This window comes from Anopheles merus, chromosome 3R, assembly GCF_017562075.2.
Source record: "Anopheles merus strain MAF chromosome 3R, AmerM5.1, whole genome shotgun sequence".
Taxonomy (NCBI): domain Eukaryota; kingdom Metazoa; phylum Arthropoda; class Insecta; order Diptera; family Culicidae; genus Anopheles; species Anopheles merus.
The window spans coordinates 7,429,818-7,454,920 of NC_054084.1; the positions used below are offsets into that span (position 1 = coordinate 7,429,818).

Genomic DNA, 25,103 nt, shown 5'->3' on the forward strand with positions numbered 1-25,103 from the left:
TTTGGCGAGTAGCTCATATTTCACCTCGCGCCGAAACGGTTTCACTTTTGCCAACAATTAATCTGATTGAAAGCAAGATCAAGGGGGCGAAAAAAGGATGTTGATTGATATTAAATTAATTATTTTTATTGTTGTATGCAGTTTTCACTCTGTGCTATATCCAACCGACTGAGTGGGTCATTTATGCTGACCTCGGAACGGCTTCACAAAAAAAATATTCTCGATCCTTGAACGTGCCGGGCTATTTTTACCACTCCCATTGTCCCACCCATCGTCCCAACCTTTATCTTGGCGTGGATATTATTGTAATAAACAAAACCCATCAAATCCCAATCCCGTGTACCTGGGTCCCCTTCACCAATCATTTGCGCCAGGCTTGTTAGCGAATGATAAAGACCTCCGCAGCCCTAGCAACAGGCGTTTAACGACGCACCCCGGTTCGCATATCGCCGGCTCAGCGCTGTCGCTGCAATACCAAGCGTCCAAGCGTCCACGATCATCAGTTGGCCTCAGTCGTGGAATGAAGTCATCAGCAGACGGGCGTGCGATGCGATGAAATCGCCCAAAAAACCGGGACACATTTCGTACTTCGCTTCTGCAAGCCTGGCCCCCCAATCGAGTGAGATTCGTCGCTTGGAAATCTCCTCGCCGCATTCAAATCGTTCGTTCGGTCGCATTATTTGCTCATGTGCACAGCCGCCAACGCAGATAATGCACCGCGCGTTGAGTGAGATACACTGCAATACGCACCGGCAAACTGCACCGATTTGCAGCAACCGATCGTGCGTGTACCGATCGTGAGAACTGTACCACCATCGCCGATCGGGCAAAGGTGATAAAGATGCAGATAAACATATTCATCCCCAATGTGTGTACGTGTGTGTTTCAGTAAACAGCTGGTGCTCCAGTTTGCTCCAGTGCATTGGGGCAACAACATTTCGCACATTTCGGTACAATAAACAAAAGGAAACAATTGGCTGGCTGCAACAGCTTCTTGCGCTCTTGGTCACGGCACGCAAGCACCATTTAAACATACGTTTGTATTATTTATTTGCTCTTAGCATGCAACATTGCAAGACAGCACACAGCCAAACGACAGGTAATAGACAAAGGTGCTTAGAGAGAATGTACACAAGTGTAAGGAAGGGCGAAACTTTAGATTACGCCTAAATAAAGCCTTTTAATTAAGATACAAAATGAATGATTTTTCCTGCTTTACCATTCTCATCAGCCCCTTCATACGACCAGGCGAATCGCTCAACCTTCGTATCCACCAAAAGACCGCCTTCCAGTTTTTGTGCGTCCCCAGCACGATCCAACAATGCTACACATTAAATTAATTTCAACATAAAACAGTCACCTTCGCCAAAGCATTTTATGTGCGCCTACTGGTATGCGGCGAGACAGTGTTATGTTTGCTGCGTTGATGGTAATACTTAAAACTGACCAAACTGAACAAGTGCGGCTCGGCAAACGCCCTTGCAATGCATCCCTCTCGTTGCTTGTTTCTTTCTTCTCCTTCCTCCCCATTCCTTGCACGATCACACACTCCCCGGGCAATGTTAGTGTCTGTCGCTCTGTGATAGTTTTGATGGTGAATAAATTAAATTACAATTTAATCAACCAAAACGACCGCTCGGCCGCTGCCGTCGGAGATGACGAGCGTTGATGACAGAGCGTCCCCACCGTCCACTCTCCACTTGACTGGAAGGACATGCAAATCGTCCGTTGCGCAGTGTGTTTGTAGCGCATGTAAAGCTGATGACCGTTCGCTCGATGTTGACGTTTTTTTCCCTGTCTCACATGGCGTACACTACACAACAGTTCATCAACTCGAAATGTGTTTAATGAAAAAGGTACCGCCTCTCGGTTGAAGAAAGCAACCAAAAAAACACACTCAAGCTCTTCGTAACCTCTTGTACAGGGCAAAGTAAAAGTGAATAATGTGTGTTTCTGTGTCCTTGCAGCTGGCAACGTTGGGGAAAAGAAGAACCCTTCATTCGGGAACGATGTGCACATCTCTGCCAAGCCAATCATGCCGCGCATCATACTTATGCAAATTTGTGCATGCTAGTAATGATCATTGGATGTGATTATTTTTAAAGTGCTTTATTCTTCTCACTTTGCGCACTGGTTGCCTTTTGTGCCGGTAATCCCACTTCAAGAGTATTCCCTTTCACCACAGCCCCAAACTAAAGCATCTTCCTGTCATTGCAGCCAATTCGCGCTGGGCAAAGTCTTCACTACAAGTCCATTCTCATTTTTCATGTCCCGATCCATCCATCCCTTCCCTCCCGAAGCCTGTTTGATGGATTATCGAAAGCGTCGAATCACCCAATAACTGTGGGCAATTAACTGACCACGGATCAGATGCTTCCTTGCACCGCTTTTCACCCGCTCGATTCAAAGGCAATGTGTCAACTCGTCAAGCACTCGCGGGGTCCATCATCGCCGTTGTTCATCGTTGCTCCGCCAGGGGAGGATCAATCTTTTCGGCATTCGCTTAAACAAAACAAAACACAAGCGAGGAGGATAACTGTACACTCGGGATGGTTTTTTTTTTTTTGATTTGCAGATGATTTTAATGGAATCGCGATGAAATAATAACATTAAGGTAGATTAAATCTGCCCCAAACGTTCCCCACTGCTGGCAGATGGGTTTGGAAGGAAACAAATCGGTCATCAGCGAACCCGGTGGAACATCATCGCTCATTTCATCCAGCACATCAGTGCGTTTTTTGGGAGGTTGTGTGAAAGGATTTTTGCATCCTTCCAAATGATGGGGAGATGATTGTGATGAGCATTGGTGGTTCTTATTGCGATTGGCATCAGCTGTACCTTCGTCTCATCTTTGACGGCATTACAGAGCGATCGTTTGTGAGAGAATGACTTGACAGGTTTTGATCAAATATGCAATATGCAGTGTATTTTTGCGATTAATCACATTTAGGTATTTATGTTGAGATTCAACATTGGTAAAATTCTCTAAATATTTAAATCTTTTTTTACCCTTTGAAACTCTCCACTTAAATCCACCGATCAATTTGTGACCCAGTCATGCAATTCCCCTGATTCCCGATTACCCACACTCATAACTCCCAGACAGACATTCCCATACGCTCGCCCCACATTCAAACCGTGTACAGCAAATTGCGAACATACACCGGCGGTACTTTTCAATCAATCGTCAATCAGCCAACCGACGCCCACTCCTGACAGCGCTCCCGCTTCATTAGTGCCTTCCCTTTTGTACCAAAAACCCCTTCCCCGGCTCGCACAGTGCAGCGTCACAGTGCACTGGGCGAGAGCGATCGAAAGCGAAAATGTGTCCCCGGGGCTAATTATTTGGCGACAAAGTTTGCCCACATCCTTTCCGCGATAACCATCACGCAAACGGGGGTAAGAGAGACGCGCCAAAAGCGCTCGCTTCGGCTCGATCTCGTTGGTTGTTCCACCCGCAACATTGCAACCCCCCCCTTGTGCCCCTGTGCACCGAGATGCAATGGATCCGTGTGATGTAACCGGAGCAAAGCTTCATCAGCAGCAAAGGGGCCAACAGTGTCGACGCTCGTTCAGGCCGGGGTTTCCGAAGTGCAGCAGCGTCTGTGTATGTGTGTGTGTGTGTGTGCGCGCGCGCAGGCTCGAGCTCTCTCGCGAATCGATCCGGATCGATGCACATTTGCATACACCTTCCAATAATCCAATTAAAATGCAATCGCAGCTTTGGAGCGAGCGAAGCATTTGCGACATCGTTTACGCGGGACGCTTGTTTTTTTGAGAGCAACCTTTTTTTCCCCCTGCTTTTCTCATGGGGGTGTTTTTTTTATATACCTACCCGATGAAATACACTCATAGATCACATTGTTCAACTCCTACGTACAATAATGCACCGTCGGTGATCGAGCGGTGTAACATAATCGCAACAGGAAGCAGTGCAAGCGGAAGGCAGGCTCAGTGGTTTTGCTTTCGGGGAGCTTGAAACAAATGTCGTAAGTAGCGTAACACAATATTTTTTTACCTTAATGGTTTAACCTTTTCCTTATTTTCATGTAAATTAGGTCGCTTTTTCGAGGAACTGTTACACTTATTGCAAAACCCATGTTGTTTGTTTGTTTTTGGTTGGTCTTCTTCAAACCCTTTTGTTGATTTGTGTACATAAATAAATGTTTTTAATACACTTTATTGAATAAGATGTTCATCCACAGTAGGTAGATACATTGAACCGAAGTACTGCTGCGCGATTGGACGATCTTTCCCGTACGACCACACATTTATACCGCATTTCTACGAAATGATTCACAATCTACTTCGGCTGTCCGGAATTAAAAACAACATAAAAAGCCTTACTTCAAATTCCGGATAGTATTGAAAACGTGTCTTTATGAAATTCATAGCACAACATGTCTAAACACTATTGTTATCATGTAAACAACTACTTCTCCAATGAATTTTGATATACTCCAATGCATCTGAACCAGATTAATAGGAGTTATCGAAGAAATTGCACTGATGTCAGTTTTTTAGGCAAAACTTCTAAAAATACTTCCGAAGGCTAACTGATCAACAGAAAATATGTATTTACTGTGGCATCAGATCCTACTAGTGGTTGGACACATTTTCAATGGATTCTAGTACATTATTCTCATCATTAGCAATTATGAAAAATTAAAAGGCGCCAGGGACTATGGCCAGGGGCTGGATATGAAGAAATTCATCAAATGAGTCCCCAGAGCTTGAAGCTATCCGTAATTTGAATCATAACGGTTATTTTAAAATTAAGTTTTTATTGCATAAACACAACAAATGTAACAAAAGATGCTCTTTTCATGATCCCTTTTAATTGAGATTTTATTACTGAAGGGAGTTTTTATTATTCTGTCGAAACACAAGAAGCAACATCAGTCTCGTTGACACGCACAACGATGCGATGTTGTACCAAAATCGTGCTTCCCATACTCATCAGCCTCCTTCCGAGCCTTCGCCTTACCTTCCCTCTACATACACATTCATTTCCATCCTGTACATTAATGTCAAACCCGCCTCTCTTGATAAGCCACTGCGCAAATACACACCAACCAACCGGCAATGCCAGATGCCGTGCAAAATTACCATTCCAGGATGACCTTTTGCCGCGCATCCTGGCAGAAGCATCCTCGCACAAACGCTCTCCACGCTTCACGCAAAAGGTGCGTGATACGTCATTTAAAATGCATTAAGATGAACGTTTTCTGTACCTTCTCCAGCGCATGCCGCCTGCTTCTTGCACACCCCGAAAAAACCAACGTGAGATAATGACTTTATTAAACGCGATGCCCTTCGCCGTTGCGGTGTGGCTGTGTGGATGTGGACGACAGTGGACGTGCGCACGCTCGCACATCGTGTCGGCTCGGTTCAGTTACCCATCCCGTCAACGGGCGTGTTTAATTTCGCGGGTTCCGAAATTACGGGTGCATCCCTTCTCGCGCTGTTCGGATGCACTTAATCACTGGCACACAAATAGCGGGGAAGCGGGGGGGGGGGAAGGAGGCAATCCAAGGGTAGGGATAAGAAATCGGCCACGCATAGCAAGCCCCAAACAGCTTTGTTTTAAGTCCATGTCCATGCGCTGCAGCGCTGCTCCCGGGAGAAGAGCTGCATATTCAATAATAATCGCACGGTCAGTGTGTTTCGTGTGTAGCCGAACCACCGGACGACATCGATCGTGCACTTTCTCCCACCCTCCTCCAACGGTTGATTAGTTACGCAAAGAAAGGGGGGGGGAACGGTCGAAAGTGTAGAGAAAAATGGGCCCTTACAGCGTCGCATATCTTAGCAGGCGCGGGAAAAAGGCAACATATACGGTGTGCGAAAGTCATCATCGCATGATTACGACTATGCGCCGCCTGCTCATCCCCTTTTGTGTGTGTGTCCTTTGTTTCCAAGCCCTCGGCTCGGTACTTGGGTGCGCTGAATTATGCGCCCGTGACGTGCTATAATTACTCAAATTAATGGGCCGATGATGTTTACATTCGGGCGGCGTACCGTGTTGAGAGCTGTTGAGCGCGCTCCTAGCGCGGAAGATAGAGCGTTGCTTGAGTTTTGTCAAAATATGCCGGCAGGCTGATGATGTGCTCAATTGCCCGGAGAAGACTCATTTTTTAGCGCACAGCAACGTGGCACTTACGCACATATAAGGATAAAAACGATCTCAAGCAAGGATTGAGCGAACGATGCTCCATCGGTCCGCAGTTAATCGTGCAAAATGAATGGTTTTATTTCGCACGTGTTAATGATGTCTGAAGTGAGTTTTTAAGCACCACTAATCAATAAGCAGAGACCTGGTGGAGATTGAATAAAAATAAATAAATAAAATTGCCACTACTTTTTCACCTACTCAATAGGCGTTGCTGGGCGCTTTTCGTGCGTAACGGATCGTCCTTTCGGTGAGTGCACAGTGTACATCTCTCGACCGGACATGAATCTTCGCTTCACAAAACAGCGGTGCAAACAATCGCATGTTGGCTTTACCCCCAAAAAACCGACCCGCACGCAAAAAGGTTAAAGGCTGCGCCCATGCAAACCATCGGAGTACCGTCAGGACAATGGCTGTAAATTGGAGAATAAACGCAACCATAATCAATTATCCTCATTACCGATTACCAACGGAAGCTGCGGCTAGTGGAGATTTTTAAACCTTCCCCTCTTCCTGTACCGAATGCCCCGGCCCTCCGTAGAAACATTCCTTCATCCCCGCACCCATCCAGCCCCGATCGAGTCGGTTAAAAATCTGCTGGCTTTGTCGCCGGCGGCACAGATGCATCGAAATTTGCAACATGCAGTGTGTGTGTGATGTCCAGCAAATAACTTAATTTTCCTGCCCCGGCGACGGGTGCTAAAAGGCGAACCCATAAACCTATACTTACGTCAATGACCTGACGTGGTTTTTGGTAGGCGGGAGATAAAAACGTGTACAACATGACACTCCGCGTTTTTACTGGCCATCCAATGGCTGCGATCCTGCTGCTGCTTCGTTGCTTCGATCGCGCTTCTTTGGCTCATTTAATTCCAAGAAAGCAGACGAACTGATGGGTAAACGTGAAATTTTGTTCAGCCCCCCAATGAATTTCAATGCAAGAAACCGAAGCGAACCTGATACCTTTAGGCTGGCGTGGGGAAATGGCAAGTAAGGAGAGGAATGTTTTATTGTGCCGACGACGATCGTGTGATGTACGCGCACCGTGCATTTGCGTAAATGGCATCCGAAATGGGGTGTTTTCGTGTACACGCTTTTGCGTCCGTAAGTGCCTGTGTCTTCCTGTGGGCAAAGGAAAACGTTTTAATTTGCCCCATACATCCCTTTAGTTTCCATAGTGTGATTGATATGTAAGCAAAACTATCACCATTTTCTTAAACAAAAAATGCCTTAAAAAATGCTTCTTTTATAATTATTTTATAACCATGAGAATCCCACTTCAACTAAAGCTCCTTCGATTACTCCCTCCACAGGAAACAATGCTGCCATTTACAATGCATTTACAGTCCATAAATGTCAAACAGGTCGAAGAGTGATTGGCTTTTTGGCTCAACAAAAAAAAACCGCCTTTATGCCTTTCCCTGAGGCTCATCTTCTGCAGGTCCTTCTGCTCATGCTCCTATCTTAAACCCGTATTGTATGCTTAACGCAACAGCAGCACACACAACAACAACAAAAAACCCCTCATGATGGATCACCTGCTCAGGCACTAAATTAAAATACAAAAAGGCACGGACACAAGAAGCACAAAAAAACGACACTCCGCCAAACAATCGCCAATTCAAGAAGCTCGCGGATTAAACTTAATCCCCCTGCCTTGCAGATAGTGCTACCATCGTCTTACCGCGTGGAAACGGATGGACCGAAAACCTCACGATGCCTGGTAGCCGGCGGCACACACACACCTTCTTTTTCGATGACTCACGGGCACTGTAGCTTCCTTCGTTTCGCAGTTACCGTTTTAGATGTCACCTTCAGGGTGAGCTCGATTTTTCGATTTTATGAGAAAAATGGAAGACAACATTGTGCGCTTCGCGTTTTTTTTGTGGTGTTGCCAACGCATCGCCCCTTCGCCCGTTTCATTATCTCCGCAAGACCACCCACTAGGGATAGGAATGGCAGCTACAAATAAAGCAGATACTTCAACAGACACACATAGCAAAAAATGGAATCCGGTACAACAAACCGACAGGAAAAAAAAGAAGAGCGAGCTACTATTTAAATTAATGCTCACCCTTGCATGACCTAAGCGGGGGTATTTTTTGCTTGCGTCCACACTGAATTCGGGGGTGGATCAATTGAGTGAAATCATAAATCATAGACAAAATGGCAAGATACACCTTTCCCGATAGGGCGCACGTCCGGATCAAATCCATCATCGGCAGGGGAGAATGTTTTTTTTTTGGCAAATTTGGTTATAAAGTATGAACGGAGTCGTGGATAAAGGGGCAGAGAAAGAGAGAAAGAGAGAGCGAGTGAAACAGCAGCGAATGGCTAATGCCTTTTTTGAGGCTGTTGAGGAAGTTGACGAATTTTTGCATGATCATGATCATGCTGGGGTAATACGCCTTCGGATGAAAGGTAGAAATGAATGAATGATTTTGAATTTTGATAAAAGGTTGGACAAGAGAGCCAGTGGATTAACACAATCAAACGCATAACTAGAAACATCAAGCATGATTTAAAACAATTCACACACAAAAAAAAACTAAACATGCACTGTTCTGTTTTACCTGCTTTAGTTAGTCTACCTCTCCGTGCGGTCGCGTAATTCTTCATGTCTGCTTTCTTCATTCCCTCCAGCCACGGCTCCGACTGCTGATTGGAGCTTCACGAAACACTCATTTGGCCGGTTGAATCCCGTTTGCCCGAAACGAATTTAAACCCTTACCTTTAAGGCTTCCCGGTAAATAGCTTAGCCTCAACCCGCGCTTCTCCCCCTTTCTTTCAACCATTTCAAACGCGGCTTCGGGAGCTCCGTTTGTTTGTTTTATTTGTAACAGTAGCGGGTCGGGGTCTGCTTAACTGCCCTGCCCTCAATTTGGCCCGCGCTGTCCCGTGGGCAGTGCACGACGTTTGCCGTCCGCAGGGTGTTGGTGCAACGGTGTCGTACGGTGCATTCCATTTGTTTTTTTTTGTTGTTGTACTTCCTTGTTGTTGTGAAAGCAACGCGCCTGTGGAAAACAATGCCACTCTAGCAGCAGCAGCAGCAGAAAGATTCCCGTTCCAAGATTTGCCAAGATGAGTTTCTTCGCTCGATAAAGGGATTAACGGAGGAGTTGTGGCTTAAAGATAAGCTTGCGAATGAAACTTTGCATTAAGTTGATCATTATGTTTTGTTAAAATTTTAAATTAACAGCTTTCAGCACAACAATACTGCATGCAGAAATTCCAAAATGCTTCCTTCAAAATGTTTCCAAAAATCTTAAATCACCGCATTTGCGGTTCGGTAATCCACTAATTGCTGGATGACTCAAAACCTCCTCCGTCCGTAAGCTGATCATCTTCCTGCGCTAGAATGCTTCGTCACATTTGCGATAAATTATCGCCCCAGCTGCGCACGGACCGCGCAACCGCGCACAAGCCAAAACCTGGTACTGCGCATCGAAGCGACGCTTTTAAAAAGAGATTTGCCTCCGGACGCCGCACTGATCCAGATTATCGCAGATTTAATGTGCAAGCCATCATCATCATCATCGCCGGCACCATCATCATCAACAGCAACCACACGGCAACGGTACGACGTCCATCCGACCGATCGGTTGCACGAAAATGGCACCCTGAAACACACCGTGATCGTTTGCTGATTGACGGGCGGCTATTGCGATGCACGGGACCAAATCCTTTCTTTATACACTTAATCTTGCACCCGGCGTGTGCTACCGGCAATGGCGATCGTCCACTGGCACCAGTGATAGCTGCTGCTGCTGCTGCTGCTTGTGCGCCTTGGTGCAGCGCAACACTATTTAGACGAACAGCCACCACGATGAGCTCCCGCTCAATGAATTAGGCTACTTTATGGTGTCATCATGGTGCAATGGAACCCCGAAATGTCTCGCTAAATGCAGCCGAAAAGGTGAAACACCGGAAAATGGTACAGACATGCTTTGCTTGGTGGTATAAAAGCAAAACGGCAATCAGTGTGCGAAATGGTTGCAAAGCCTGAAAGCTACAATTTAACCGATGCCGGAACTCTTAGCTTCCACCTTCGTGTCTCCCTCCGAAATGGGACCGATTCTTCATTGCCCGGTGGCTGCGCCGGTGTGAGACGACGAGACGACGGTGCGAGACTTTCCCTTAATTGTGCCGTATTTTTCACCAAAAATTCACGCGGAATGTGAGCCCCATGTGCTGTCCAAAACTGTGCGTTTTGTTTTAAACCTTTTTAACCGGTGTAATGTTTATTTTTATTTTCAACATTTTGTGGTTCGGTAGTCGAAGGTTCGTCGCTTACCTTCTTTACGTTTGGAGACTTTTGTTGTGAGCGAGTGACGGTAGTCACTGAGCTTTTGGAACGACTTTTCGTGTTGATTGCTCTCAATCAAAAACACATTTTCGATTCGATTTAACCGATTCAATTGTATGCAGATTGTACAGAAGGCAGCTTGCACGTGTTTAATGTGTCGTTAAACTAGAGGCGTACTACAATTCGTTGCCATTAATTCATTATAAACACATCCTATCAAGATCATCATCATGCGAAGGGGGAGAGAGCTACAGGGTGCTACAGTCTACAAAAATAACACCTCTATCGTGCAGTGCCCTCCCTACGCCGTATGTCCTGCAGTGTCAATAATTAATCAATTGCACAATACCACCGGACATCAAGGTTTGAATTTTATACCCACCGCCACTTTGCATCGATCGTTATCACCCCCGGACGGACGGCGGCTCCCTCGGTCCAAGAAGGGCTTTTGCTCGATGCTTTAGTACAAACGTATCGACGTCGGCGAGTATCAAGACAAAGGATGCCGACAGGCTGGTTCAGCTGCTGCTTGGGCGATCGGAGGTGTGCAATTACGGTTTGCTGACAGTGTGCGAAGAGAAACCAATTACGCGACCGTACACGGGTGTATCAGGTGTCACCAGCGGGAATCGCGACAACGTTGAAACACCACACTCGCGGATACTCTGCAGAAGCGACACCACCACAATCGCTTCACATTTCAGTAGCAGCAGCAGCAAAAAGACAAAAACACGCACCCCGTCATTTCGGTAACGAGACTTCAATGTAATGCATTAATGCCTAAAGGATGTATTGTGATTGTGAGCCAATGTTTAATTTTTCCTCTACACAACTTGCCTCATAAATGCATAATAAATTCGAACAGTTTAATGCAGATTGACAAAAGAACAAAAACAACAACAACGACACCTCAAATTCATACATAACTGTGAGTTATCGGCTTTATTCAGATAGTGTGTTTTTGGGGTGATGGTTTTAGTCGATATATTGTACATTTTGGAACGGGAAAAATATGCTTCAATAGTGATAATGACCGTGAATGAAATCGTTGCTTGAGAAAAACGGGAAGAGTTTCTTCTTTTGCCCTCCAACTGGGAAAGGTTTCGTCGTCTATTCATTTCATTTCCATGCCATGCTTTCCTTTGATATCAATTTTTACTTATATTTCCTATCTGATTACATATCTCCTTTTCTAGCTTGAGCTTCATTATCTGAGCCTTTTCTTTTACTACCACGATAAACGTACATGCCCGTGCAACAAGAGTAGAAAACAAATCCGCCAAATTCTTCCTTTCCATTTCTTTGATGTGAAGCGAATTCCAATGGTGTAAAGACTTAAATTATCAGTGTGACTATGCTTTATTACAGAAGAAATTTAAAACTAACTAACAATTTGCTGCTTACTGTCTACAGATTATATTCTATTTACTGGAGAGTTATGTGCCGTGGTTGCCCCCTTTTTTTGTCTAATTTTGAACTAAATTGAAAAACATTCAAATTGCACCACAGTGCACAGTATTCAATCCAAATAAACCTATACCATGCTTAACTATTCATTGATTATGAAGATATTCACAGTGGTTTTTTTTGTTTGTGTGTTTGTTTAGTTTTGCATTAGTCTAATTTACTTGTTTTGTGAAAAAACCAATAAGCTCGTAACATAGGACAGAAATAAATTACTCGATCGCGCATCCACAACCTTTCTATCGTACAATTTAAAATACCATAGAGGCGTTCTGCTGACACGGAAAGCCAATCCCTCCATCGAATCAGTCTCCCTTGCCTTCAGCGTTTGCCATTTGGTTAAGCTTCCATTGTATATTTGGTTCAACTGTAGCTTCCTTTTGAAGTGTTCACGTAAACTATTGAGAAATTAAAAATAGTGCATTTAACCCATAGTGCAACCCAAGCGGGCAGATTTCACGCTCTAATCAGAAGCAATTGAAAACTAAACGCAGTTTCATCCTTGCAGTATCTTTTAGATAAATTCTAGCCTAATACATTCACTTTCTATTTCAAAACGCCGTCGTTGCATCGTGTACCGCATATCTTACTGCCTAATGTTTGATTATTCTTGTCGTTTTTTGATGCTCCAGCTTGCTGCTAGTGGCTGCAACCAAATCCAAAGCAAAACTCCCAATTAGCTCCCCCCCCCCCAGAATGCCTATTTACATGCGTGTTTATGTGTATGTGTGTGTCTGTGTGCGTATTACATTTTCCTTACATCTTTAGGTAGACACCTCGATCGTGTCATTATTATTGATCGTATCCTTGTCGGAATCGATGTTGATCAGATCACTCTCACCGTCACAGCTGGCTGCGTCCTCCTCCTCATCTTCATCCTCTTCCTCCTCCTCATCCTCACCGCCCGTCACATCCAATGGAGTCGCATAGCGGCGTCTTCCCGATACGCTACTCTCGCCATCATCTCCATCGCCCTTCAGGGTCAGTTCCACCTCAGAAGCTCCGGAAAGTCCCGCTCCAGCAGGCAGCAAGGACGTCGGGCCCGAGTACGTAACCTTGCCCATGAACGAGCGGATCTCATCGAAGAACACATCTTCCCCACGTTCCGCTTCGTTGGAGGAAGGTGAGTCACCCAGCACAAGCCCGGCCGCATCCGCGTCGTGCTTCTTCAGATGCCGGTCCAGATTCGTCTGCTGGCCAAAGCAACGCTCACACAGGTGACATTTAAACGGACGTTCCTTGTTGTGGATGTTGCGGACGTGTCGCTGCAGGTTGCTGGAGATGCTGAAAGAACGCTCACAGTACCGACACTTGTACGGCTGTTCGCCCGTATGCGTACGCAGATGGCGTGTAAGGTTAGCCGAACGAGGGAACACCTTGCCGCAGTACTTGCACGAGTACCGATCCTTTACTTTGCCCGCCGGAACGGGTCCTCCAGCGCTGCCAGGAACGGCTGGGCCAGCACCACCAACACCGAAGCCCGGTGGCATCATTGCCGCTTGATGAAACGCTTTCGAGGGCATGTACTGACGGCTACGCTTGAGCAGATCTAGGTTCGATTCCAACGAGTCCAGGAAGTTAAAGGCGGGCCGCTGAAAGCCACCCATTCCGCCCGGTCCACGGTGGTACATGGCTTCGAGAAGAAGCGGGTAGATCGGTCGTGGGTAGGAGATGGGTTGATGGTGCGCTCCGGCACCGGTGACTCCGGCTCCCGGCGATGAGGGCGACGGAGAGGGACGTGGTGAGAGTGACGGAGAAGGACTTGGTAGTGTGAACGCATCTGCTAGTGGAGACGCAGCTTTCGGAGAAATTGAAGATCCAGTATTGTTGCGGGCACGTGCTCTGAGGGACAGATCATGGTGCGGAACATCCGACGAGTTGGGCGTCGGAACTGACGGTGTCGGTGTGGACCTTGGGCTAGTCACTTCGATCGGAGTTGGGCTTCGATTGGAGCTACGGTTATCCATCTCCTCGGTAGCATCCTTCTCTTCTTCCACCTCAGCTCCATCATCTTCATCGTCGTTTTTTGACTTCTTCGAAAGACTCAGATCCAACGGTTGCTCAGCGGAACCAGAAGTGTTTCCATCTTTCTTTGCCTAAAGAGCAGGAAACAGAACATGTTAGAAACGTGATAAGATCATATATATTTTACAGAAAACATACCTTCTTGGCTTCAGAAGCAAACTCCTCAGATTCAGACGTGTCACCATCCTCCACCGTGCGACTTCTCCGACGGTGGACTGAACCTCTATCCTCAGACAATGCCGGCGACTTGCTCGAATCTCCCGATGCATTCTTCGACCGGGTGGAGAAATTTTTCACGCGAATCGTAGAAACACCAGCCTCTCCTTCTTCAACATCCGAAGACTCCCGGTGGAATTCCTCCTTCACAGCAGTCACCGAGCTGCTGCGGCTTGAGGTTCGTCTCTGGTGCTGTTGCTGCTGTGTCTGTCCACCGTAGGAACTAGTGCCATTCGTTTGATTGTGATTGTTGTTCTCCTTGATGTGATTGTTATTGGTGCCTCGTTCGGGCTGCATTGGCTCCGTCGCCGGCAGGCTATGATTGCCGCCCATCAACGGGCCGGGAGATCCCGAAAGCAATGCCACTGCTGCCGCCGCCGAGTTGAAGCTGACCGGAATTGGACGTGCTGGTGAGGGACGCAGATGGTTTGTCGCTTCCTCACCAGTCGGCGGAGAGATCTTCATCGACTGCTGGCCGTAGCTTTCGAGCAGACTGAGATGCCGAGAGGCTGGCGATGGTGTGCGACGTTCCTGATCAGACAGTGGGCCAGGACCGGCCGGCTTTGGAAAGAAGGACAGCGGGAACTGAGCAACCTGCCCGGGTGCGGGTGGGAATATTCCAGGCATTCCGGGGTATGGCCGGAAGCCCGGAGCAAAGAACGGAGCGCCCGGGAACATCAGGAATGGGTTCGGTGGCGTCGCCATACCGGGTGGTAGCGAATGAAGTTCTTCTGCTGCTGCTGCTGCTGCTGCTGCTGCTGATGCTCCTGCACTACCGCCGGGTGTACCGGGCTGACTGCCACCCGAATGTGACCGTGTGCCGTGCGGATAGGGGTCGTGTGGATGACGCAGCTGCGATGGATGAGCTCCGGGATGGAGTGAGCCACGGGTAACGGCGGTCGAGTCACAGAATCGCTTATGCTTCGACAGGGACGTCGTAGTGCTGAAGCTGTCGCCACACTTGTTACACTTTATCTGCACCTGGCAGTCGGCGTGCATGCGCCGATGGCGGCACAGGTTGGAGAACTGGGTGTACGACTTGAAGCACACCTCGCACTGGAACGGCTTCACCGACGAGTGGATGTGCGTGTGCTGCTTCAGACCGGACGAGGTGGCGAACGTCTTGCCACACTCTGGACACGCGTGACTGCGGGCTCCCACGTGGTGCGTCCGGATGTGGCGCTGAAGGTTCGACGGGTCGGTAAAAACCTGCGAGCGATTGGAAGAAAAGGGAAAGGAAGCGAATCGATCAGTTTAATGTCCAACAAATAACTTATTTCTAGTGAAGAAAAAACTGAAACCGATTAAGTTGCCTTGTGTTTTCTTCATCGACTTTAATTATTGGACCAAAAATTAAAATTCCCCCCCTTGTTTGATTAAATGCATCCCTAAAGGGCAGCGCCCATTACATCGTACACTTGCCACAAGAGAAACAACCGACCGGAGCCCTTTCTACGCGGCTTGCTATGCCGCAAAGCCCTTTCTGTTTGCTATCTCGTCCGCACATTCTAATCAAGATTGACAGTTCGTGACGATGGTTTTGCCGATTGTGATCGGCGAGTGAGCTTTCGTGCACCCGCCCCGAACTGGGTAACAAGTCGACAACAAAAGCAAAACTTACTCCTCCCATCGGCGTGGTTTGATTTAGCAGAGCAGCCGGCAAGGCAAGCTAAAAACGGCATCAATGAAAGTTACGCCACGCCACGGACGGAGGATGCTGTCAAGGCGTGCTGCTCATGATGTCATCGACGGAATAGTTTGTGAGCTATTGATTTTAAGAAACTACTGCTTTGGAATAAGCTCGTAAAGCTTATTTTCTGCCACAGTTTAAGACATCTCTGCCCCATCTCTAACATTAATTGGAACGGCAAAACGTCCAATTATTAAGGTACAAGCCTCGGTGTACAATTCCCAGAAATCAAGGAATAGGAACACGAGCTACCTGCTGTGCGTATGTGGGTATTGGAGAACAGGGGACTGATCGGAGACTGATCCCCAAGTCCTCGCACTATACCGAATCAAATCGTCTTAATACCTGGACGCTGGAAAACGCACGCAACTGGCCGGACGCAACAGTAATCGGACACCCGCAACAGCACGTTGCGCACAAAAGGCAAAGGAGAAAGGAATACCATTGGTTTTACTACGGGACGCATCGGACGCTTCTCGCGTGTGCGCGCGCGCTCCCTCGTTACTGTTGAAATCATTGAATCAAAACTCCCCCGAATAGTAGGCCGAGAGTACCGGCGTGACCGACGCTGCTTTCAAATCAAGGCGGCGAAGAATAAATGTGATTAGCAAAATCAGCTGTCAGATTTGGCAGTCCCGATCGAGACCCCATAGCGTGCCCAGCGGTAGTCTTTCTGTGTTGTTGTTTTTTTTCGGTCTAGTGTAGTTGAGACACATATTTAGTGAGAGGGAGAGTGGAGATTTGGATGTTGATCTAGCCAGTAGCTCGCAGGACAGCCCTCGCTTTTGACAGTTCCCTACAAAACGACACGACGGAGAGCTGCGTAACCAAGAAACCGCGGAAAAAGCCACCGGCCCCCGGTTTTTTTACACCCGCTATCCCGATTGAAATAAATCAAAATGATTAGATTGGAAATGTCTATTTAGCGATCACTGTGTGTGTGTGTGTGTGTGTGTTTCGGTGCGTTGCGGTTACCAAACGAAGAACTATGGCGAGAGACACACCACCATTATACGCGGGAGCGGGACACGGATACAATGCAACACGAACGGTGCTGTGTTTCTTGATGTCTTTTTTTGTCTTAAAACTCACTCCAAGGGACGGCTTTAGGGTTTTCTTATCCACACACAACCAGAGGTATATACACACACCAAAAAAAACACACACACAACTAAACCCCTTCACGTCAGTCACCGCCGCGGTAACTGGCAACCGCGAAAACTAAACAATCCAATCAAAATGGCTAGAAGTCAGCTAGCTGGCGGCGCCTCTGGTTTTAGCTTCTGTTCCGTGCTGTCACTTTCCGTTGGTTGTTGATCAATCGGAGGCATCTCGGAGGACCGGGTGTCGGTCGGTCCGGTGCGTGCTGTGCTGTGCTGTTACGTGTGGCAACGAACCCCGCGACCCGTGTACCGCTCGACTGCACGCAAGTGGTGTAAGCTTGCAGACTGACCGCAAACGAAGTTAGCAATCGATCGGTAAGATTCGATGTATCTTAATCAAATCGATAGGTTCTCGATACTGCCAGCCATTCCCCCCTTCCCTGTGGGAGGCCTATTATTGTTTGTGCAAGCAAGCGGAAGAGGAACTGATGTCTTTGTTACGCAATTGATCACTTGCGCTTTGAGATATTATGGAGCTTTTTTTTTCTGTCACCACAAAAGACATGTTGATGAGTATTTTATTTTAATGAACACTCATCGGAAAGGTAATCATTTTTCGAAGCAATACTTTATGCGGCTTTCGAGTCATTGTGGTGGTGGCTCCAAACACCAAACGCGGAAGTTTGTGCACTATCTGAGCGCTCACGTGCACACGACACAAATGGAAAAATGCCGTCGGGGGCGGCGAGCGCAGAAAAAGAGGTTACACAAACGGCGTTACCTATTTGCGTTTCTACTGTTTACGATTGTTTATGTTTGTTGCACTAGTTTTTGCATACATTGGTCTGCCCGCCTGCCTGCGACACGAGTAAGAGGTTCGAGGAAAACAGCTCGGTAAGGAAGTTGGGTAACGATAACGAGCAGAATCGAAACAAAACTCCAAAGGGTGTGTATGTACCCTGTTGGAGAACATTTTTGCAGTTGGAGGCAACTATCGCACGCTGCTTGCCTTAGAAGGAGATGATCCCCGCGGGTAAGACCGACACTGGAAGGGCAGGCAGGGAATGTATATCGCTTCCGGAGAATCGCTTTCGTCTATCGCCCCGAAAGCAGCATCGAAACCGGGCACAGCATTTTAATTCCATTTCGCCCCTGCTGGGACCTTTTTTGCCCAACTCCCAAGTGCTGTGGTGCAAACCGTTTTCGGAAACGCTGCTCGCTTAATGAAAGCTTGGCCGCGATTATCCATATTGGAGGTGGGTGAGATAAACCTTACCTTACCGAAAACCATTTTCCAGTGACTCCCGCAACAACAACGGGGGACATTCGGGTGTACGCTACCGAAGTCATTACGCTGCGCGAACGTACTCTAGCCATGCAGAATCCATTGTTTCTCCAAACCGCCCTATTGGCGTGAGCGCAGTGAATTGAATGGAAAACAGCCCTCCTACCAAGGGTGATCTGGGTGCGATCGATCGATCTTCCGGGCCAGTCTGGGGTCTAGTTGTTTGGAGTGCTCTCTTACGCGAGGGGATTAAAATCATAATTTTATTCCAAATCATGATTCCACCCGCAAGCCCTTGGCTTGTTAGAGCGGGTAGAGAGGGGAATAAAATACTGCCACCGTAGGTGGTCACTCTTATTGCCTCGGTTCTAGCTCAATAAAACAAAACAGATAAGCCTACTCGGGTCCTTCCTCAGGGAGAGTAGCCCACAAAAACAATAGCCAGGTACGTGTGCAGCCCCATTGACAATGTCCGAAGTCCGATGGAAATGGGCGCATACACAAAGCGGTGGAATAATGTAATAAATTGCTGCCACTGGTGATCTTGTTTACTAGCTGGCTTTATCATCATCTTCACCGCAGGTATCCGCCGAACTACCGTTCTTCGCTGCCGAAGTGGAATGGCTTCTATTTCCAAATACTTTTTCGAAACAGTTTTCGTCCAATTCCTCCAAGAACTCGCAACCAGGCCAGGCGGGGGCTACTTGCTATCATTAATAATAATTAATGAGACCCACCAATAGAAAATCTCCAGCTCCCTGGCTAGTTCTAGCGAGCGGGTGAGCTCAGAATTTCACAACACCCACCTAACATCTGCCGTGATCTCCCGTAGAACGAAGCGCTCCCAACCATTTGCTAATAAGTCCGAACCGGTTGCATAATCCGTGATCATGATGGCAACTGTCAAATTCCGTCACGTCACTTGTACACATCCTCCGGGGCGAGGGGCAGCATGGTGGCAGGGCCTATAGGCGTTTCGGTTGCTGCAAGACACCCCGCGCAAACAAGATCCATAATATTACCGCCCTCGGTGGAGAGCCTTAGGTCACGAGCGCTTATCTATCGAGTTCAATCGAAGTCTTTCTCCCGAAACTCGAATGCTCACGGACGAGCAAACGAGCGGCGGGTGTATTAGAGCTGCTCGCGCTTCGATGATTGATTACCCCATCTTCGTCAACTGGATCGACCACGACACACAGACCCTCCCTAGTCTCCCCCCCCCCCCCCTTGAAGATCTATTCCCTATCCAAACAACACATACACACAGACAGATAGATACAGCCTTCCCAAAAGACATCAACACGAAGCACGAAATCTCGTCGCTTCGAAGAAGCCCAAGAGGTGGCCCAAGTGCCGACGACCCCTTTCGACTGGGGGCTTGATCGATCTTCCAGACATTAAAAGGTACAGGCCGGCTGCCGTTCCTAGCGAGAGCCGCGAGAGCACCAGATCCATAATAATCGCTTCGTTTCAAATCATCCACCGCGCACGAGCGATTTCGTTTTCCGATTCCGATCGCCACAAGTGGAGCGCCGCGGTGCAAAAGAAAACATCGCGCGCCCAGGTTTCCAGACCCGGGCCAAAAGGTTTTGTTTGCTCAAGCGCATTGATTATTACTGCCTGCAGAAATGGAAGCATGGGGGTGTGTTTGAAGAGCTCTGGGTGCTTCAGGGATGACTTCGGGGGCTTTGGAGTGCCTGGAAGGTTATGGTTTCGATTCTGCAATATCGATTATTTAACCCCGAAAGAGCTTATCGTCTAGGGGTCTTGCCCGAATTACATTCCAATTTCGCCCATAACTGGGGCACTGAGTACTTCAACCGCAGCGTGATCTCCGTAGGAACGTTGCACTGCACGGGTCCATTGTGTGCATATACATATTGGAACAGCTCGCAACAATTCCAGAGATGGGCAGCAAAACAAAGCAATAAAGCAAATCTTTCTTCTCCCAGCCGAGGGTTTGCACAATTCCGCAAGCAGATCGCGCCGCAGCAGGTTGAAAATCATGAACAATTTCGCTGTTGATTGTTTGGTTGATTTCGCTTACCCTAGTATCATGAGCTTGCAGAAGGTAACTGAATAGTTCGCTCGATGAGGAAGTGTTGGGGGTTGTTGCTGTGCTCGCATCGGTATCTTCGTTCTAGAAGAAAAATAATTTACACAATCGCATTTTTAACGAAACGGCTACCACACAGCAACACAGGACAGGGGGGAAGGAGCAGATGTGCACCCTCTTCGGTGCACTCCCGGAGAGAAGGAATGATTAAAGAGAGAGGGAGGGAGAGAGCGATTAGAGAGCATAGGATCGGTAAAGGTTAGGGATGGCATTAGTAGGAAAGCAACGAACATCCAATCGCAAAAGTCTCTTCAGTTACCTTCATGCGCAATCTCAAAACGAGTGTAAAACAGAAACGTAACACAAATAACAACAACCAAAAAACACACTCTCGAAACATCGTTTGTCTACTTACCTTGGGACAGTTTTCGCACGGAAAGCGCCTTAGCTCGCCGTGCACGATCGCCCGGTGACGAAGCAACGACGGTCTGTAGCTGTACGCTCTCGGACAAAGCTCACACCTGTAGGCGTCCTTTGGATAATGGTGCGAGATCACGAGATGATCGTCGAGCCTGTGGAAGAGAAAGAACCAGCAAAAACATGAATATCAAACACGCTTCTCCCGGGCTCAATCAAAAGCCTCCTTCCCTGGCGCGCAAAATGCCTGAACTTGCCGATCGTTACGAAATCAAAAATTAGTCAAAACTACGAGCCCAGCAACAAAAGCAGCGGAACATAAACGCCTCAAAGGGACGTGTGTTTGAGTGTGATTATGAATATTCAAGCCGACACACACAAAAAAAAAAGCCTGCCACACTTCCCGGTGGAGGTGGAGCGAAGTCGGGAGGACTTGTGCCACCGTGCGTGGGCGTTTTGGTGGATAGAATAATGGCAAGCGGCAGCATAAATCACCATTACCGCCTCGTGCGCCCAGAATCTGAACGCCACCGCTCATTGGACCCAGGATGCCCGCCCTAGAACACCCGCCACGAGCCCGAGGAAAAGGCCCATTCATGAATAATCCAGTGCACGATTTCTCAGTCTCATCATCATCATCATCATCATCGTCATGGCACGAGGGAATCGGACAAAAAATAAGCTAAAGTACGCCACACTACATCAGAGAGGCGGTACAGGAACACAGTCAAACAAATTTCAACGCGCGTTATGCTCCCCCATCGAAAGCACTATTGTCCGTCCACCCACTGGTGCAGGCGTAGCGTTTTGTCCTCGACGGTATGATTTCCCCCCCGCTTCCTCGATTAACTAGTGGGTGGCAGATCTCACCAAAACGTCACCCGTCCGTGGCAGTGTTGGAAATGCCACACAACCTTCCTTCCAACACAGGGACGCAACACAGGGACGGACGAATTCCTGATTTGCGTACATCAACATCGCCCATAAAGCGACATAATATGTAAATTTCATAACATCAACATTAGTTGTGGGCTTCTTCGCGCTTCTCGCACCTCCCCCAGACCCCAAACCAATCACCAGAAATTGAATGTTCATCGTTCGGTAAAGGTTCTGGCTATCTGGCCGCTCGTGCGAGCGTGCGGCCCAAAATCAATTCCACAAGGCCCCCATCAACCCCCACGTTGGACTTCATTACTCTGATGAGGCTTTGAGAGGGAAAGTAGCCACGGGACAGAAATTTGTTAATTATTCACTAAACGAGGCAAACCGTAATTGCGGGTGGACCTCATCAGTAGAACAACACCTCTGCCCGGTCGCCGGCCAAAGCAGGACTCGCAGGGAGCTGCTTTGTGATTCATCACCAACTGAAACAACAAGTGAAAACGGTGGCACAACAACCACAATTGAAGAGTATTTTAATTTACTGATGCTATCCGAAGGCTAGCTTTCCATCACAATGTCGCAAAGGATGGCTTGTGCGGCGGGTGTTTGCGGTCGAGTGGATGACACACGACCGTCTGGAGATGGAACACGAACACGGGCTGCGCTGGTTCCCATCATTAAAAAGGATTACCTTCGATTGAATGTTCACACGGCAGGTGCTTTTAAGCGTGCGACGCGGACAGTGACGACCCTAATGTCATCATCATCATCATTGTTGTAGCATTGTTGATTGAAAGGGGGTGATTTGACCACAGTTAGCCATTATCGGTGCCCGAAGGTGGAGTTGAACAATGTGTGATGGGTGTTGATATTTCGATTCTTATCACACCCCTCCACAACTGTGGCAGAGTATGTTCGTTGCATTTTTAAACACACAACAGCGTTCTTGTTTGAAAGTGTTTGTTTGATTTTCAGAAGAGTTGAATTAAGGATCCAAAAACATGCTTTCCTTCGCTACAGCTTCGAGCAAATATAGTTGTAGGATGTTTCTTCCTACATGCACTCCAGTTTTATTGCCACAGATAACAACCATCTTCATGTCCAGCCTCTCTTCGACTAGGATGTTGTTCACTCGAAACATGCAAAAAAAAAGCGAAAGGAAATCGATCAACTCCAATCGCAATCGATCGTACTCCTTTTGGCACACGAAAACACGGAAAGAGCGGAGATCGGGACGCTCAACGTCCCTCCAACGACAGCTATCGCGCCCGCATCGCCCACTAACATATCCTCCCCCTTGGCAAAGGCTGGCAAATTTTCGAAGGTGAAAGTGATAGACCGCGCAGTGCAGCCAAGATGTCGACCGTCCGTCCGGCCCGTCGTCCGGGCCGATAGATTAGAAATCTACGCCGGGTTTTGCGCCGGACCTGGTACGGCTGGACGGCGGAAATGAAGAACAAGATCAGCGCGATCTGCCCCGCGCACTCGGGACACGACCGCTAGCGTGTTCCTCGCACATCCCACCCCCCAATGTCGGCACACTGTTTGCCTACTACCTACCGCACACTCCGGCGGGATGATTGATCGGCATGGTGAATTTTTCTGACGTTCGCTAAACTTTGCCTTTGAACGTGTTGCCTACGCCTCCGCGCAGACACACAACGCGCAGAAGACATCCCGGCCGGGGGCCAGCGGAGTCGTACGAAACCTCACAAGCAGGGAACACCTTCGGTAAATTCAAATCGCAAACGAAAAAAAAAAAAACGAAGGCTCAACATCTCCTAGACAAGACTTTTCGTCTAGGAACGATCTCGCTTCTACTCCTGCTCCTCCACCATCAGATCACTTTCTGTGTGGACATGGTGCTCTTCTTTTTAAGCCCGGCCAAGCCGGTGATCAGAGCGAATGACGAAAATCTCCTCTCAACGCCACTAAACATGCAAACTTCCAAAGATTCGTTCCCATCTGATGATCTGTCGTGTCTTGGGGGATTGGGGGTGGCGCGAAAACAGGAAACTCGATTCGTCCTCCTTCTGGCTCCGGTTGTCGCATGTCAATGACACTGTCACCACTGTCATCCGGTTTTGTTGAAAAGCGGGAGTGGATGGGGAAGGGTGACCTCCGTTCTCCGAAATGCTCTAAACATGTTGATCTTATCGCTGTCAAAGCAGAACAAGCAAACCTTTTTTCTTCCCGAGTTGGCGGGAACAGCGTTCGCAAAGATGTTGATTTGGCTAGCGATTCTTGCTGGTAGAAGCGAGAAGCTTGCTTTGTATTGTTTCATAACACCAAGCAGCTTAAAATAGAGCAGTTTTAGAAGAAAAAAATGGACAACAACTGTAATCAACTACTATTAAAACTCCTGCAGGCATACAAGCTCTACGATGAACCAATATATTCACCTTCAGACATTTACCCACCCCTGACACACTATACGACACGTGACATAAAATGCAACATTCCTCGCGAGGATCAAAACATAATTTGTTTCGGGGGACGGAGGAAGAAATCCAACAGCCAAAGAAACTCATGTACTACACACCGTACATTATTGTGTAGCACGAACGAGCAAAAAAAGTTATAACCGCGTACTCGCTCGATCGGGCGCAACACGCAGACGATGCGCGTTCGGGGCACTGTCGGAGGGCCCTCCTAGACAAGACAGCTGCTAACATCCAATGGCCCACCCACACGCGCGTGTGGTCACAGTCAGCCCCAAAACCCTCCCCGCACATTTTTGTACTCGAAGGCACACGCTAGAAGACGAACCTCGCCCTAACCACCGCGGAGTTCGTCCGGAGTGGTTGTGAGTTGCGAGTTTGCGCGCGCGCGCGCGCTCGCGTTTAATGAAAATGTCACATAACTCATCACGACCACGAACCGAACGGCGACGAACGACCCGTCTAGTCTCGACCGGCCCCAGGGGCGCCCCAGCAAAGACATCCTTCTGGATATCGCACTTTGAATGTCACCGTGTGGCCACCTCCAGCGCTGGAGGAGTCACGCGCCACACAAGCGACGGCCACGGAGTTCGCGAGGATCTCCCGGACGACGTGGCCCGAAACTTGGGTGTGTAGGCTGGCTGCAAAACAGCTCCTCCATGGCACACACACACAACCGAACGTGCGAACAATTAGAGGCGTGAATAATTTGCACAAACGCCTTGGCTGCACCGGCGCTGCCTGGGCCAGCCTGTCAGCCGGCGACAGTGCGACAGTTGGCGAAGGCTACAAAACCCGGACATTCAAACCCATCGCAAGCAGCCGCACCATCGTTCGCGCTCTAAACAATGGGTCCTCCGAAAAGAGGTGGCCTTTTGTGCGCCAATGCACATCCGGTGCAGATCGGCATCTAAGTGTTTGCTGTTTTATTTTTTATTTTTTGTGCGCTACGACTGGCAACACATCTAGGTCTGCCTAGGTAAGGTTGCCATCATTAAACATCGTCCTCATTCCCTTTGCCAAGCGTTCGAAGACATTTGACCGAT

General features: G+C 48.1%; 1 protein-coding gene across 8 annotated transcripts in view; it reads right to left on the bottom strand.

Moving 5' to 3' along the window:
- Positions 1–11,405: 11,405 nt before the first annotated feature.
- LOC121596446 (transcription factor hamlet-like) overlaps positions 11,406–25,103 on the bottom strand; it is a 93,855-nt gene continuing 80,157 nt past the window's right edge. For 7 of the 8 annotated variants that reach the window (XM_041921416.1, XM_041921415.1, XM_041921414.1 and 4 more), the window contains 4 exons: positions 20,733–20,889; positions 20,309–20,401; positions 14,106–15,392; positions 11,406–14,038 (listed from right to left, as the gene is read on the bottom strand). In XM_041921416.1, coding sequence (XP_041777350.1) covers positions 12,707–14,038; positions 14,106–15,392; positions 20,309–20,401; positions 20,733–20,889 — 2,869 coding nt within the window. In that variant the 3' untranslated portion in view covers positions 11,406–12,706. The remainder of the gene's footprint in view (positions 14,039–14,105; positions 15,393–20,308; positions 20,402–20,732; positions 20,890–25,103) is intronic. The other variant, XM_041921419.1, reaches the window with a different exon arrangement.